The sequence below is a fragment of the Populus nigra genome, chromosome 4 (genome assembly GCF_951802175.1).
Source record: "Populus nigra chromosome 4, ddPopNigr1.1, whole genome shotgun sequence".
Taxonomy (NCBI): domain Eukaryota; kingdom Viridiplantae; phylum Streptophyta; class Magnoliopsida; order Malpighiales; family Salicaceae; genus Populus; species Populus nigra.
The window spans coordinates 1,723,137-1,741,428 of record NC_084855.1 but is presented as its reverse complement, the minus strand read 5'-3'; the positions used below and the strand labels follow the sequence as shown (position 1 = coordinate 1,741,428).

General features: G+C 33.8%; 1 protein-coding gene across 1 annotated transcript; it reads left to right on the top strand.

Moving 5' to 3' along the window:
* Positions 1 to 12,746: 12,746 nt before the first annotated feature.
* On the top strand, positions 12,747 to 15,709 carry LOC133691968 (cytochrome P450 83B1-like). The gene is made up of 3 exons (XM_062112601.1): positions 12,747 to 13,646; positions 13,776 to 14,018; positions 15,157 to 15,709. Exons 1-3 carry the CDS (start codon positions 12,762 to 12,764, stop codon positions 15,541 to 15,543), a joined length of 1,515 nt encoding a protein of 504 aa, XP_061968585.1. The 5' UTR covers positions 12,747 to 12,761; the 3' UTR covers positions 15,544 to 15,709.
* Positions 15,710 to 18,292: the final 2,583 nt, after the last annotated feature.

Genomic DNA, 18,292 nt, shown 5'->3' with positions numbered 1-18,292 from the left:
AAACCCTTATTTGGATTAATTAAATTAATTTCAAGCTTAATTAGATTAATTTCAAAGTTTAATTAAACCCCAAAACTTTCAATCATTTTGCCCTTAACCCAAATTTTAATTCATTCTTCATTTATTTCATTTTACTTGTTTTTTCCATCATTATTATTATTATTTTTTCATCATCATCATTTTTTTTTCAGTAAATAAAATAATAATAATAATTAAAATAAAATGGTCAAAAATTGGGTTATGACAAGACTTGTGAGTTGTTTTACCTCAAACCATCACATCAACTAATATGTATCAAGACCAAAACATATGAGGAAATGGTAAGTTCATTGTCCCTCTTTGAGGGTATTTGAGAGAGTGGTAGTAGTTGTTTTTCAAAATGTTTTTCGCTCGAAAATGCATCAAAACAAAAAATTTTTATTTTTTAAAAATCATTTTTTCTTTGAAAGAAAGAAAATAAATTCAATTTTTTTCAAAAGCGCATTTGAAACTTAAAAACAAACAGCGCCGTATACTAGAGTCCATATTGGACTGCTTTTTGTGTCTTAATATACTTATATTGTCCCGCGCTCTATCACGGGTTGAATCAATATTTTTTTTTAATGTAAAAAAAATATCAAGAACATGGATAATTTTTTAATAGTATTATTAAACTTGATCAAATATGTTAATTTTAAAACCTCTCGACTCAACTCTTTGTCTAACTCAAGTTTTTAATTAAACCGTATAGAAGCTAGCTCGCCTTAAATCGATCAATTTTATAGGTTTAAATGCAACATTGATGATCGATAAAAACATAACTTAGCTTTTAAAAAAACTTCAAGATGATAATATTTTAAAAAATATTGAGATAATGATCAATCTTGACCCTCCGCGACCCGAGTGATGGACTCTATTGAGTTTAATAACTTTTTTTATAATTTTTTATTTAATTATATGATAAAAAAAATGCTTATAAAATTGAGCACTAACCTAAAAAGATACTTATTTGAGACAATTATCCCTTGAAAGCAAATAAAAATTAATAATGCAGTTTTGTTCCTAACCAATCCAATATATATTAAATGATGAAATAAAAAAAATGAAAAACAATTAAAGACCAAAAACAAAAAAAAACATATCATATCGGTGGGTAAACTCGTCAAACTTGTGAATTGAGTAAGTCGGGTTAGTACGTCAAACCTTTGAACTGAGTTATAGACTCCACTGATATCATATAATTTGTTTTTTTTAATCTATTTTTTATTTAACTATATGATAACAAAAATAGATGATTATGAAAACAAATATCAACTCAATACCGAGATTTTTTTTAGATCACGATAACTCCATAAAAAGGCCAAACAATACTAATTCTGAAATTACATTCCCAATTAACCCAAATCTAAGGATTAAAAAAATAATTTTAAAAGGTCCAACTTGCCAGATCCGTGAACCAAATTAACTAGCCAAACTGTGAATAGGTCTATGAATTTTATAAATTTTAATAACATAACTTTTTTTCCGAAACTATTTATTTTAACTATATGAGAAAATAATAGATGATAAAAAAGTCAAGTTTAATTAAAAAAAAACACTCCACCAAACTCAAAAATCAGGGCAACCCGTGTTACACTGGTAAACTTACAAACCATGCTAACCTTATAGAAAGGTAAAATAAAAGGAAATAAATTATGAAGTTAAATTCTCAATCATCCCAATATTAAAATATGAAATTGATAAAAATAAATTTGAAAAACAATTGTAACAAAAATTCAAAAAACATAAAGAAAAAAGAAAGTAAGTAAAACATTGTGGATTACTATTGTCATTCACAGTGCAATATATGTTGGTGAATAATGGTTTCCTCATAACCTTTAATTTTTGTTATTTTATAAAATTTAATAACATGACTTTTCTCTAAAACTATTTGTTAAAACTATATGGGAAAAAATAGACTATAAAAAAAGTCCAGTTCAATTAAAAAAACAACTCACCAAACTCGTAAATCGAGGTAACCTGGGTTACCTTGGTAAACCTGTAAACATGTTAACCTCATATAATGTCAAAATAAAAAAGAAGCAAATTACGAAGCTAAATTCTCAACAATCTCAATTTTAAAAGATGAAATCGACAAAAATAGATTTTAAAACAAATCATATAAAAAATTCAAAAAGAAAAAAAAGAAAAAGAAAAATAAAGCAAAACACTATGGATTACTATTATAATCCATAGTGCAATAGGTTGGGTGAACAATGGTTTCCCCCACATTCTTTAATTTTGTTACTTCATAAAGTTTATTAACATTTTTTTTCTCTAAAATTATTTTTTTAATAATATGAGAAAAAAATAGACTATAAAAAAAATCGAGTTCAATTAAAAAAAACACACCACATCCATAAACTAGGGCAATCTGAGTTACCTTGACAAACCGACAAACCAATAAAAAGAAAAAAAAAAGAAAAAGAAAAAAATTACAAATCTAAATTTTCAACCATATCAATATTAAAAAAAAAAAATCGACAAATTTTTTTTTTTAAAAAAATCATAACAAAAAAAACCGTGTAAAAAAAAACAATTTGGGGAAACATTATAACAATCCACAGTATTTTGTGAGGAAAGCTACAGTGTTTTCCCCATATCATAAGAAAAAAACACCACAACAATAAACTGGAGCAACATGAATTACCTTGACAAATCCGCAAACCACACTAACCTCGCTAACCTCATAGAAAGAGAAATAAAAGGAAAAAAAATTACAAAACTAAATTCTCAACCATTTTAGTATTAAAATATAAAATCAACAAAAATAATTTTGAAAAAATCATAACAAAAAAAACCATGTATAAAAAAACAATGTGGGGAAACACTATAGCAATCCACAATGTTTTGTGAGGAAAGTTTAAAGTGCTTTACCCACATCATTTAGCTTTTCTTATAATGTGAAGATCTTAATATTTCTTTTGTAGTCTACCTAAGGCTTGAACTAATATGAGTTTTTTTTAAAAAATAAGATGGATTGACCCATTTTGACCCGATCAAAAACCTTGGTCACCCCGCAACTCACGGTAAAATCCTGTCAAAACCCAGGTAAAAAACCCATTGACTTTTCTTTTGAATATTTTTGGTCAACATAATGTTGTTTTGATCTATTTTTCTTAAAAAATATTAAGGTCAACCAGGGTTGACCCTTTTGATCTATGACCCAATTGAGTTTTAAAACTATGATAATAACCACTTTTATTCTTTCAAAGCTTAGTTGGATGATTTTTGGAATTATGAGTTTTTTACAATGATATTTTAAAGATAAAAATAAAAAAAATATTATTTTTGGAGATATGTCCTCTTTATACTTTCTATTTTAGAAATACATAATTTTACTAAAACTTTATCTTAAACACCGATTTATTATTAAAATTGATAATAATTTAGAAGCTCTAATAGCTATTTCAATTAAGACACCTAAATATATTTGATTTTATTTTGAGTTTTTAAACCAATTAAAATATATTTTGTTATTAGAAATAGAGTTTTAGAGATTCATGTGATTATTTTTTGATTTTATTTTTTTAAAAAATGATTGAAATATGAATTTTTAGTCCAAAAACTTTTACCCTGATTTTCTAGTTTTAAATGGACAACACGATATACAACTAATCACCTTTTTTATTTTAAAATCTTACAACGTATCATTTTTTTTTAAAAAAAAACCATAGGCATAAAAGCCTAGGCTTGAAATGTTGTTACGTATGTGGGCTCAAATTTTAATCACCTGTGCTCATGTCCCTTTAAGTTTGTACTTGATTAATTTATTTTTTTGGATTTTGTAGTTAGATTGTTTTTTTAATAAATAAATTTATTAAAATAATGTTTAGGCTTTAAAAATTAATCATGGAAAAGAATGGATTTTTGACATTCTATTCTTTGATAATGAATGGTTTTGTTTAAGAAGACGTCACCTAATATTATGGTCACTAGGAACCCTAACTGGTCAATAGATATTATATGGTACGAGACTGGTTATGCAAAACGGAAGATATTATCATCCCTTAAGTGTCCTGTCTGAGGCAGGCTGCATTGCTGATTTTTTTGTCATAAATTGCTAACATTTTGTTGGTTTATACTATGATAATTTATGTTTAATATTCCTAACTCTGACGCTAAAGAATATTCAACTACAGATACTTCCAACTCTTATTATTGATAAATATTACGTAACTATTCATGCGATAATCCATTTCCAATTTGATTTGGACATTCGTCCTCCTTTTCCTCCTCATCGATCATTTACATTGATAGTACGTAATAATCATGTTATATGAGTTTACTGAACAGCCCTCCAAAATGCACAGGGCTCATCAAATACGCAATAATCATGTTATATATGGATCAATTTCAAACACAGGCTATTGATTATATTGTTATTATAATCATGTTATATACAGATCAAATACGCAATAATCATGTTATATACAGACTTTGCAGTTAACTGTCGTTTAAAGAGGTGTTGGATATTTCATTTTAACTGGTGCTTTCATAGTTTAAATGCATGGTTGCTGCAGAATCTAATTGATCTGTGTTTCGTATTGTATGATGCGCAAAATTTAGGACATAATAAGTTGATGAATGGTGCAGTTAGTACCTTGCCTCCCAGCTAAATAAAATAAAACAAATCAACATTCCTTGAGTGTGTGCATGTATAATCAACTATATTTTTGTGAAAATAATTAGGATGCCAGTACTAGATGTTTCATGTTATTTTTTAAATCTACGTTGTAATAATATTGTAATTTACTTAGATCACTCTATTTCAATGTTAAAGGCAATACCTTGATATAAATATATTGCTCTTATTCAGGATGATTTCTTATCAAGAACAGCTACTTCATTAGTAAGTTGATGTAAACATTGTTGCAATAATTTTTTTTTAATTGACTCGGCTCAATCTATCTGATCCATGACCTGATTATTAAACTGAATCAGATTTCAAAACTATAACGTCTAGTGTATAAAATGTCTGGCACATGTACAGCGGCGGTCATCGGAGAGGGACGCCCTCACAATCTTTGGATGGCATCGAGACGAAGGAAAAAAGGCTTTGATATGTTAGCTCTAGTATGTAAGTGTCCATATAATCGTGTGCACGATAAGTCAGTTATAGGATTTTTTTTAATTTTTTTTTTGTTTTTTGTTTTTTTTCCTCTTTTTTTTAATAAAATATAAAGTTAGTTTGATATTATGATAGTGATTATTTTTTAAAATATTTTTTTTTGTTTTAAAAATATATCAAAATAATATTTTTTTATTTTTAAAAATTTATTTTTGACATAACACATCAAAACAATTTAAAATTCTCAAAAAAAATATTAATTTAATACAAATAAATAAATTTTAAATTTTAAATTTTAAATTTTTTTAAAATATTTTTAAAACATAAAAATACAAATACAAATACACAGCCTAGCACGCCCAATCCTGTTTTTCTAGATTGAAACGCCGAGTGACTCGAGATTCGAGGATTGATGCTATAATTCAACATGGGACAAAACAACTTACATGAATACTGGACCTTGACAAGATTACATGATGATAATTTAACATTGACAAGATTATATAGAGATAATTTATACCGACATTATACATTGACAAGTTCATATAAAAATAATTTATACCTACATTTAATATTGACAAGTTCATATAAAAATAATTTATCATTAACATATCCAAAAAAAAAAAATCCATTCGAATCCATAGTATTTCATGAAAAACAAAGCTATAGTATTCTATTCCAAGTTTTAATTTTCTTTAATAATAATAATTAATAATTCATGCCGTCAGATCATAAATTACACGCAATAAAATGTATTGAATTATTATACACCATTTCTAGTTAAATGGCCCCAAGAAAATTCCCAAGCAAGTTTTTATTGAGGGAGAATATTCACTTTGTTCGTCCCATTTATCTATTTATATATACATGTCCTTGATTGGGATGAAAAGTCGCATCTGAACATGCATTATTATTATTTTTTTATATATAAAAAAAACCAGGCAGCAGGTAACGGGAGCCTGGCCTTAATGTTAATGAATGGATTGATTATGCATGGACTTTGTGAATTTCGTTTCGTTGGCATTTTGTCTTTTCAATTGGTTATCCATGCAGGTTGTTAATTTTATTTTGGTTTGCATTTGATTTTTTCAATTGAAACAATATGTTTTAATTTTAAAGTGTTTATGTTTTGGTTGTACTTTATTTATTTATATATATTCAATAAATATAATTGCAATTCAATTCCAAATATAGAAAAAATTTAAGTTATACAATTCAAATTTCAAACACAAGTAAAAAAATAAAAGTTTGATGCAGAACGCTTGACATGGGAATTTGAAGCATAAATTGATAGGTGCATAGTGAAGACAAAAGGTCATAAGTATTGTACGCTAAGATTTAAATGGCATTCAATAGGTATAATTAATCATGCATGTTTCAAGTAGAATAAATAGACAACATAAGCATTGCCTTACTTTCACTTTGTATTCCAAATATTCAATACAGTTTTGAGATTTTCTCTCATTTTCTTGTGGATTCCAATAAACTTTTAAGGGTGAATGTGAGGACCCCGCTGTTAATTTTCTTGTTGCGTCAATTGGTATCAGAGCAGGTTTGCCTTGGCTCGATGGTGAATGACCCGAACAATGATCGACCCTTTCCTGGTGGGGAACCAGTTTCCAGGAGAGAGTTTGACGCTCTTGCTACGAGCGTTGAAGAGATTTGGCAATTGCTTCTCAACATGGGAAACAACAACAACAACAACAACAATGAACGAGATAACCAATGTGGTGGTGGCAGAGGCAACCGCGATGGTCGTCGTCAACGGGAGGAGATTGAATCGAATTCTGAGGAGGAGATGGAACGTCCTGAGAACGCATTTGCTGCTAATCTAAATAATCGACAACCCATTGAAGATTATCGGATGAAGGACGACATCCCTTATTTTAATTGTAATCTATCCGTTAAAGGATTTTTAGATTGGCTTGTAAAGGTAAAGAGATTTTTTGAGATTATATCAGTACCAGAGGAGAGGATGACTAAGATATCGGCTTTTCGCTTAAAAGGGAGTGCAGCTGTATGGTGGGATAATTTGCAGAGGTCACGACAGAGGCAGGCCAAACAATTGGTCAGGACATGTGTAGGATGAAACAATTAATGATGGACCGTTTCCTTCCAATAGATTATGAGCAGCATCTCTATTGCCTCTACCATAATTGTACCCAGGGAAGCAGGGCAGTAGAGGATTATACTCATGAGTTCCTATGGTTGGCAGAGAGAAATTCGTTGAATGAGACTCAGGGGCAGATGGTATCAAGATATGTCAATGGATTGACGACATCAATACAAGATAGAATCGGGTTACAAGTTTTCTGGGACATCCATGAGGCTCAAAATATGGCTATGAATGCACAACAGTTAGAGAAAGAACTGAAGGAATGTGAACAGAAAAAGAAAAAGATGAACTATGGCAACAACAATAATTACTCGAGGAAGGCAGCAGATTCTTATGTTCCTAACAAGGAGAAGAAAGAGGTCCAGCCAATCCAAAGAAATAATTATAAAGGGAAAAATTACAGAGGAGAGAGCAGCCAGAATAATGACATAAATCAGAATCGAAATCAGAGACCAAACCATGGCCCATACGCTAGAGCAACTAGTGATGTCTGCTATAAGTGTTTCCAGCCTGGCCACCGATCCAATAACTGTCCGAAGCAGAAGCAAGCGAACCTTGTAGAAGGAACCGAAGAAGCTGATGATCATAGTGGAAATTATGATGATGATTATGAAGTGGCTGAGTTTGCATATGAAGATAATAATGAGGTTGTTAATTTGATGATGAATCGTACTGCTATTGAAAAAGATGAAGTGCTCAGCATGGTGTTACAACGAGCTCTCCTTTCGCCAAAACAAGAAGGATAGAGGAATCACATATTTCATTCTTTATGTTCTGTTGACAACAAGGTGTGCACATTGATTGTAGATGGTGGCAGATGTGAGAATTTTGTGTCATAAAAGCTGGTTGATTATTTAAAACTTCCAACAGAGAAGCATAAGAATCCTTATATGTTAGGGTGGGTGAAGAGAGGACCATCAGTAAAGGTGACAGAAGCATGCAAAGTTCCTCTTTCTATTAGTAAGCATTACAAACATGAGATTTGGTGCGATATAATTGATATGGATGCCAGCCATGTATTACTAGAAGGCCTTGGCAGTTTGATGTTGATGCTACCCACAAAGAGCGTGATAATGTGTTTATCTTTGAGTAGGGTACTCATAAAATTGCACTTGCTCCTGTTGATCAATCTGGAAAATTAAAAAAACCATAAATTGGAAGTTCAAATTTTCTAGCTATCTCCAGGAATAGCCACGAGTTTGAAGACATTATTAAAGAAGTTGGATTCATGTATCCAATTGTTCTTAAGGGGCTTATAGTGATAAATGTTGTTTCAAGTCACGTTCCAAAAGAAGTGCAGGAAATTTTAAGCGAGTATGAAGATCTGGTTTCTGAGGATTTACCAGCACAACTTCCTCCTATGCGAGATATTCAACATCAGATTGATTTAGTCCCTAGAGCAAGCCTACCTAATCTTCCCTATTATCAGATGAGCCCAAAGGAAAATATGATCTTGAAGGAGAAGATCGAAGAGCTGCTGGAAAAAGGATTTATTCGTGAGAGCATGAGTCCTTGTGCAGTTCCTGCCTTGCTAGTGCCAAAAAAGGATAACACCTGGCGTATGTGTGTTGACAGTAAAGCCATTAATAAAATCACCATCAAATATAGATTTCCAATTCCGCGGTTGGAGGATATGTAAGATCGAAGAGCCATCAAAAATTGATTTGCGCAGTGGCTATCACCAGATTCGAATTAAACCAAGGGACGAATGGAAGATGACATTTAAGAGCAATGAGGGTCTGTATGAATGGCTAGTGATGCCATTCGGATTATCAAATGCACCAAGTACTTTCATGCGACTCATGAACCAGGTTTTGCATCCTTTTATTGGGTCATTTGTAGTTGTGTATTTGAATGATATTCTAATTTACAGTAAAAACAAAGATGAACATTTGGTGCAATTAAGACAAGTTCTGGATGTTTTGAAAGAGAATAAGCTTTATATTAATTTGAAGAAGTGCACATTCTTTACAAATAAACTGCTATTTTTGGGGTATATTGTTAGCGAAGATGGAATTCATGTGGATCAGGACAAAGTATATGCAATCAAAGAATGGCCAACTCCAAAGACTGTAAGTGAGTTACGTAGATTCTATGGCCTTGCTACTTTTTACAGGTGTTTTGTACGAAACTTTATTACCTTCGCAGCCCCTATTACTGAATGTCTCAAGCAAGGGAAGTTTTATTGGGGTGAAGCACAAGATAAAAGTTTTGCATTGATTAAAGAAAAGCTTAGCACTGCACCGGTATTGGCCCTTCCCAACTTCAAAAGGATATTTGAAGTCGAATGTGATGCAAGTAGATTGGGGGTGGGAGCTGTGTTGTCTCAAGAAAAAAGACCATTGGCATTCTTCTGTGAAAAATTAAGTGAAGCCTGTAAAAAATGGAGTACTTATGATCAAGAATTTTATACAGTTGTGCATGCGTTGAAGCAATGGGAGCATTATCTAGTGCAGCGAGAATTTGTTCTTTACACTGATCATGAAGCCTTGAAGTTCATGAATAGGCAGAAGAGTGTGAGTAGAATGCATGTCAGATGGGCCACTTTCCTTCAGAAGTTTCCTTTTGTAATTAAGCATAAATCTGGACTCCCAAATGTGTTGTTGATGCTTTGAGTCGGAGAGCAGACTTGTTGATTACTTTAGCATAAGAAATTGTGGGATTTGAATTTCTAAAATAATTATATGAAGCTGATATTGATTTCAAAGAAGTTTGGGTGAAGTGTGTTCAAATTCAACCTATTTCAAACTACCACATGAGAGAAGGATATTTGTTTAAAGGCAACAAGTTATGCATTCCCAGCTCATCCTTACGAGAGACGCTTATTCGAGATATTCATGGAGGCGGTTTGAGTGGGCACCTAGGAAGAGACAAAACAATTGCAGGAATTAAGGAATGTTATTTTTTGCCTCAGTTGAAGAAGGACATTGGCAAAATTGTGAGAAATTGCTATGTTTGTTAGGTTCAAAGGGACAAACTCAAAATACTGGATTTTATATGCCTTTACCGGTTCCTAGCAGTATTTGGCAAGACTTTTCCATAGATTTTGTGTTGGGGCTTCCTCGAACCCAAAGTGGGGTTGATTCTGTGTTTATTGTGGTTGACAGTTTCTCTAAGATGGCATATTTTATAGCTTGTAGAAAGACTTCTGACGCTACTCACATAGCCAGACTATTTTTCAGAGAGGTGGTGCGTTTGTATCACAGTTATTAAACCTGGCCCGGCCCGGTGGGTCGACCTAGGACCCGGTTGACCCGATGGCTGGACCGGTTCAGGTTTAATAAAAGACCGGCCAGGGCAATAACTCGGTCGACCCGGGAGACCCGGGCAAACCCGGACGAGACCCGATGAGAGATCTGAAAAATACAGCTCCTTCATGTGCCCCCTGACTGCCATCCTCCTTGAACTCGTTCCAGGCAAGGGATGTATTTGTTGAATAAAAGAATGTGTATTGTTGACCAGATGAGAGATCTAAAAAATAAAAAGCCTTTTTCTTGCTTCGCTTACATGCTTGTTCTATGAGTGGACTACTCCACGGAGGAATAGTCCTTAATGTCATATACTGGATGCTCGAGGCTCTCCCAATCGAAAGCTGCGATAGTTGGGGAGTTTCAAGAAGACCAATGAGCACCCATTGATCGAGTTGGGAAGTGACTATTGATGACTGTAACTTAAAGGAAATTAAAGGTAAAAGGGACCAAACTCTTTCAAGAGAGAGAGAGGCAATAGGTAGCAGACTGTTTTTAATTTCCGGGTTTGTGTGGTGTTTGGTTGCTTGTGATGAAGCCAAAGAGGGTAGATAAACTTTGTGAGGAGATGGTGATGAGATTAAGAGCCCGCATAAAACAAACGACATGATGCATACGGTGTATTCCTTCCTCACCCTTGATGTGACCTAGCTAGCTTTATCTTTGCTCCTGTGATTATATTTGCTCCTGTGCTTATTAGTTTAAGTCATAAGATGTTTTTTTTAAAAAAAAATACTTTAATTTAAAAATATAATATAATATTTTTTAATGTGAGATATTTTTTTTTAAAATATTATTATTTACAACATGGATTTTTTTAAAAAAATTTTCATATGAAATATTAAATTTTAAATATTTTTTAATTTTTCCGGGTTGACCCGAGTTGACCCATAAAACCCAGAACCCGGCCTCTTAGCCGGGTCAACACCCGGACCGGGTTTAATAACTATGGTTTTCATGGTGTACCCAAAACTATTACATCTGATCGTGACACCAAATTTCCGAGTCATTTCTGGATTACTCTATGGAAGCTCTTCGGTAGTACCTTGAAACGTAGCAGTACATCACATCCACAAACAGATGGCCAGAAATAGGTGACTAATAGAACGCTTGGCAACATGGTTCGAAGTGTCTGTACTGATAAATCAAAGAAGTGGGACAATGCCTTGCTGCAAGTGGAGTTTGAAACTCAATTCTCATAGCCTTTCAAATTTGTGACTTAGATTATGAGACCATAATAACCCCAAATAAAGCAAATCAAAACAAAATATAAAACTCAATTCTCAATAAACTTATTGTTGAATGATGAAAATGAAAAAAATCAAATCTAAAAAAAAAAGAACACAAAAATAACCTTTCGAATCAAATTAAATTATAAATTTAAATAAAATTATGAAAACACCATCAGCAATCTTACAAGGCCTTCCTAATTTTTTATTATCCTAATATTTTAACTTGAGATATAAAAATATATCAATAGCTCTTTGTAAAATTTCAATCTAATTCAATGATCGAATTGATAGATAAGATTAAAAAAACAAAAAATACACATATTATTTGGCTAAAATGATTGGTCGAGGCAGAAATAACCGGAATTTAGACAGAATTTATGAAATAAGCCAAGATTTTAAACAAAATAAAATTTATTCTTATTTATTTTATTTTTAAAAACTAGAACATGATACACCAGCTATTTCAAACGAAACGGGCTGGAATTGAAAACCATAGTATGTAGTAGTATCGTTCTCTTGGTATAATAAAAGGCAATAGGTTTGAATGCTAGATTTCTATATAGTATAAAATCTAGACGACAGACATTCATTATGAGTTTACTGAACAGCCCTCCAAAATGCACAGGCTATTGTTATGATTTCTATAACATGATTATTGCTCATCAAATACGCAATAATCATGTTATATATGGATCAATTTCAAACACAGGCTCTATTGTTATATTATAATTGCTGAGGAAAATTTTCAAGTCAAAACATGAAGTAAATATTTTCAATTAAGTTTGTGCATATACACAAATAAAATGTTCGAAATAAAAGTTAATATGATAGAAATCTATTTACATAAGGTTTTGTTTTGTTTATTGCACTGCAACTGGACTCTGTTTTTTTTATTTACAAATTTTTTTAAAAATATTTAAATTAATTTTTTTATATGTTTTCATCGATATAGTTATTAAAAATAAAAAAATTATTTTAATATATTTTTAAATAAAAAATACACTCACCCTCAAACACTCTCTATATAATTGAAGCTTGAATCGCAGAATTCACAGCTCAAAAATACTCAGATCATAATGGCATTACTCATATTCGTAATTCTCTTCCTCTCCATCATTTTCTTGTTTCTTCTCAAGAAAAACAAAATCTCTAAAAGAGCTCGTTTCCCTCCTGGCCCCAACGGTCTTCCCTTGATAGGTAACTTGCACCAGCTTGATAGCTCAAACCTTCAAACGCATTTATGGAAACTATCTCAAAAATATGGCCCCCTCATGTCCTTAAAGCTAGGTTTCAAGCGAACCCTCGTGGTCTCTTCAGCCAAAATGGCTGAAGAGGTACTGAAAACCCATGATCTTGAATTTTGTAGCAGGCCTCTCTTGACTGTCCAGCAAAAATTTTCCTACAATGGTTTAGACTTGGCCTTTTCACCATATGGTGCTTATTGGAGGGAGATGAAAAAAATATGTGTCGTTCATCTCCTCAACTCGACACGAGTGCAAAGTTTTCGTACCAACAGAGAAGATGAGGTATCGCATATGATTGAAAAAATTTCCAAAGCAGCTCTTGCTTCTAAACCCTTCAACTTGACTGAAGCAATGCTGTCTCTTACAAGCACAGCCATATGCAGAACTGCCTTTGGAAAAAGGTACGAGGATGGAGGAATTCAAGGAAGCAGGTTCCATGCGTTGCTTAATGAAACTCAAGACCTGTTTACGATGTTTTATCTTTCTGATTATTTTCCATACATGGGATGGGTTGATAGACTCGCGGGACTCTCCCATCGTCTTGAAAAAAATTTCAGAGAGTTTGATGTTTTCTACCAAGAAATCATTGATGAACATCTTGATCCAGAGCGACCGAAGCCAGACCATGAGGACATACTTGACGTTTTGCTTCAAATATACAAGGATCGCACTTTTAAAGTTCAACTAACGCTTGATCACATCAAAGCAATTCTAATGGTAATCTAAGTTCGACTCAAATTCGGCCTTTTAATTTTCATTTCCCAAGCAAAATGATTTGGATTTGAATATTGTAAATGGTTTCAAATATCATCCTTACATTTTATTTTATTTTCCTGATCCTTGCAGAACATATTTGTTGGTGGGACTGATACAGCTGCTGCTACTGTGATCTGGGCCATGAGCCTTCTAATGAAAAACCCTGAAGCAATGAGAAAAGCTCAAGAAGAAGTTCGAAAGGTGATAGGAGATAAAGGTTTTGTGTACGAAGATGATGTTCAACAATTGCCTTACCTTAAAGCTGTGGTTGAAGAGACCATGAGATTGCAACCAACAGCACCACTACTAATCCCAAGAGAAACAACTACGGAGGTAATCATGATAGCTCTCTTATTCGAGCTGCTTGTAAACTTAAAATGGGTAATGGTAATCATGTTAAATTTTGGTTAGATACTTGGTTGACTGGTTTTTGCTTAGCTAATTATTATCTGGCCCTCTTCCACCTGTCCTCCTTAAAATTAGGGTTTGTTAGTTAGATGGGATACTAGTTAGAGGATACTTGGTATTGGAATCTGAAATGGAGAAGGCCCCTCAAAGCTAATGAGACCCTGATAGTTCAAAGATTAATGTCTGATCTTAATCTTGTAGTTATTCATCGATTGAAAGAAGACAGGTTGATTTGGGAGTGGGGGAAAGACGGAGACTATACTGTCAACTCTTGTATGCTTGCCCTTGAAAGAATCAGGTATGCTGGTTCTACAACTTATGTCACAAATGTATGGAAATCCATTTGCCCTCCAAAATCAGAAATGACTTTATGGCTGGCCTTAAATGAAGGCCTTTGCACAAGAGTCTTCCTGGTGAAGAGGCACGTTCTAAGCCCTCAGGAGGACAGGTGTCCTTTTTGTGAGCAGCATTCAGAAACTGTATCCCGCATCCTCTTGCATTGCCAAGTGGTTTGGAAACTATAGAACAAAATTGTAGCTTGGAGAGGTTTGAGCTGGGTAATGCCGTATGGCCTTGACGACCTTCAATGTCAGTGGCTGGGTCTTTTGCAGGGCAACCACTGTAAGTTTGAAAGATCTGTTTGGGAGGGCTTTATGTTTAGCACTATCTGGACTATATGGAATGCTAGAAACAACTTGATATTCGAGGATCAAAAGCCAATATGGAAAGATATCCTATGGCTTTTGTTTTACTTTGCTGCAGGATGGATCAGGAATCTCAACTCTTCCTTTTGGTATACTGGTGCTGATCTATACAGGAATCATGAATGTATTTCGGCATGGTCTACTTAATTTCTGATTTAGTGTGGGTTTGTTTTTGCTTGGCCAAATAGTAGGGTTCTAGGTTTTCTTGTATTTATTTATTGTAATTAGGTTGATGCTCTGGCTATACTCTATGTAGCTAAAGCTAAAGCTAAAGCTCTGCTCACACTGTTAATGCTTTTTCTTTTTTATATTTATCTATTCTCAACTTCAATAATGAAAAAAAAAAAACAACTACGGAGTGTACCGTAGGTGGGTACGAAATACCAGCCAAGACCTTAGTTTACGTCAATGCGTGGGCTATTGGAAGGGACACAGAAGTTTGGGAGAACCCGTATGTGTTCATTCCTGATAGGTTCTTGGGCAGTTCTATTGATTTGAAAGGACAAGATTTTGAGCTGATACCATTTGGTGCGGGTCGAAGAATTTGTCCTGGTATATATATGGGAATTGCCACCGTGGAGCTTTCACTTTCTAATCTTCTCTACAAATTCGACTGGGAAATGCCTGGTGGGATGAAGAGGGAAGACATAGACGTCGTTCATACGCAACCCGGTCTTGCTATGCGTACGAGGGACGCCCTCTGCCTCGTGCCTAAGGCCTATGCTGTGATGGGCAATGATGCGTAAAGGAATTGTGAACATCATCATGAAATCGTGACTCTATGAATAAAACACGAATCAGCCCATAATCAGTAGTTTTTTTTTGTTTTTCAAGGTTTGCATGCTGTGTGTAATAATAAGAATAAACGACGGAGCTTAATATGAAGATTGACCTCGAATAATTTTCACGCAAGCTCCGTTGAATTTTTAAGGTTCTTTGTACCTTTTTGTTTTGTTTTTTTAATTTAAGTGTCCGGACCAGCTTATGTATTTTTATATTAAAGTTTATTATAGCTTGAATTATGTTTATTTTTATGCAATTTTAAAAGTTGATGGTCTGAATTTTAAGACCTCTGTCAAATTCTTTTCAATACTTGCCCTAATATCTAAGCTTAGAAAGTCAATAAAAGGAGCAAGTCTGCATATCACTTTAAAATACTTCATAAGTTATTAAATAGTGCATGATACATGAGTTAGATCAATGATCCTATATAATATATGAGTTATAATTATGAATGTCTGACATTAATATTATTCGAATAAGATAACTAATATAATCATGTTAACAATTTATAATTTAATTGGAACCTCCTTGTGTGTGGTTTCCAATTGAATAATAAGAGTTTATACTATATTTGTTTGAAATACTATTAGTGGATCCTTTAATCTTAACATTTGCTATTATCATTGTTTAATCCTTACATTAATCTTTCATCTCAAAGTTCCTGTTGCTATCCAATTTTTGATCCATATTTTGATAAATTTTTAGAAAAAACCAAAAAACAATGAAAACCCCAAAAAATTGCATTTTTGATATATTTGCATCGTTTTTAGCATTTCAACATCATCTCAAAAGAATTTAAATTTTCAAAAGTATTTGGAACGCGTTCAACTTTTAACGCGTAAATTTTATGATCACCGATTTTCATTGTTGAGTTGACATTGATATTGCTCGCTTTCAAAAATACAAAAAAATCAAAAAAATCAAAATTTATAAAAAAAAAAAGAGAAAAAGAAAAGAAAAGGAAAAGTTGAGGGACTAGTTGGAAAACCTACCAAACTTTATCATATAAATACTAAGCTACAGTGGAAAACTGATGGGTGGGGGGGGGACGGAGGAAAATTTACAGACATGGGGGGCGGAGGAAATTTGGGGGAAGCAAAAAACCCAACCTAAATTTATCTACAGAGAAGCCGCCGCCCCACCCTTTAGGGGAGTTTTGAGTTTTGTTTAGTCCAGAACCAGTAAAAGCTTGGCTCTCCATTTTCCCTGCAAGAGGAGAACCCAAAAAACACCCTCCCTTTCTCTTTTACAAAAACAAACGGGAGAAAACCCCCTGGTAGAGGATCCCCCCAGCTTTTTCCCTTTTGTTTTCTCTTCCCCCACATAACTTCTCCAGCCGCCAGCTCCCCTGGCCACATCTTCCCAACAAGTCAAAACCCCTTCCCTTCTCTGGTTTATCTCCAACTCGAAAAACCAGCCAAGGCCACCACAAAACAGAACCATTCCCCCATTGTCCTTTCCAGCTCCACCCGACAGAGACCGGCCGCCGCTCCTTTCATCTCTGGACCGAACACAGCGGCAGCCTCCGCTGTTCTTCAGCTGCCCACCATTTGGGCAAACCAGCAGTGTCTCCGCAGCAGCGCCGTCCGAAGAACCAGCAGACCCAGCTCACCGAACAGCAGCAGCCAGCAACCTCTTCATCTCCCCCAACCGAGCCCGCCGACTGGACCTCCATTTCTATCTCCGCTGGCTAGACCCGACAAAAGCCTAGCAGCCGGCGGCCCCCTTGGTCTTGCCGCCACCTGAGGTGGATGAGAAGAAGAAGAAGCTCTCCCAACCACCAAATCCATCATCGGCAGAAGGAAAATAAACAGAGAAGGGAAAAGGCGTTGGAACCGGACAGATCTAAAAAACAAAACCCATTGCTGTTTGTGCGTTTTCTTTCTGTTGCAGGTGACAGATTTCCTCACCGCCGGCAGGAAAAGGAAGAGGAGAGGAGGCTGTTACAGCCCCCCTGTTTCCCGGTTGTTTTCGTGGCGGCGCGTGGAGGAGACGCGCCGCCACTGTTCCAGCGCCCAGAAACCTTCCAGCCACTGTTCCTGCAGATTCCAAAGGGCTCCCCCGCAGTTCCCTGTTATTTTTTAGGAGTGGGTTCTGTAATTTTGGAATGTTAAGGGTTTGTTTGGTTAATTTTGATTTTTTATTTTATTTTGTAAACATGTAATTATGGGTGAGAAAATAGTAAAAAGGGATGTGTGTGTTTATATTTTTTTTTATTTATGTTATTGAATTATAAAATCAAAAAGATAAAAAGAATTAATTGTTTAATTTGAATATAATTAAATATCTCAATAAATAAAATCATGTTATATTTTCCATGAGATTGTAAGAACATGTTTCTACACGAATTCGGGGATTTAATAATTGATTTATTAAAACTTTAGAATTTAATTAATATTTTGAATTTTCAAATCACATTAAATTGTAAAGCAGCTTATTTTAGGTAGGGTGTGCTAAGGGTGCTAATATCTTTTCTAGCTACAACCAGTTTCTAACTCTTGAATCTTTGACAATGACTAGTAAATCCGGGTTTCCTAGTAACCCTCAATGAAATACTAGGTGGCTACTTTCAAAGAACCAATCAAGTAAAAATTAACGAAAAATTGCTAAATCGCCGCGCGGGGGACGTGTGACAGTTCCCATCAACTTTTTCTTCTTCATCTTTATTATTATCATTAAAAATAGTATTATTATTATTAGTACTACTAGTAT

Coding starts and splice junctions, on each gene's coding strand:
- LOC133691968 (XM_062112601.1), top strand. CDS start 12,762: ATGGCATTACTCATATTCGTAATTCTCTTCCTCTCCATCATTTTCTTG. Junction 13,647..13,775: donor ACATCAAAGCAATTCTAATG/GTAATCTAAGTT, acceptor TGATCCTTGCAG/AACATATTTGTTGGTGGGAC. Junction 14,019..15,156: donor CAAGAGAAACAACTACGGAG/GTAATCATGATA, acceptor ACAACTACGGAG/TGTACCGTAGGTGGGTACGA.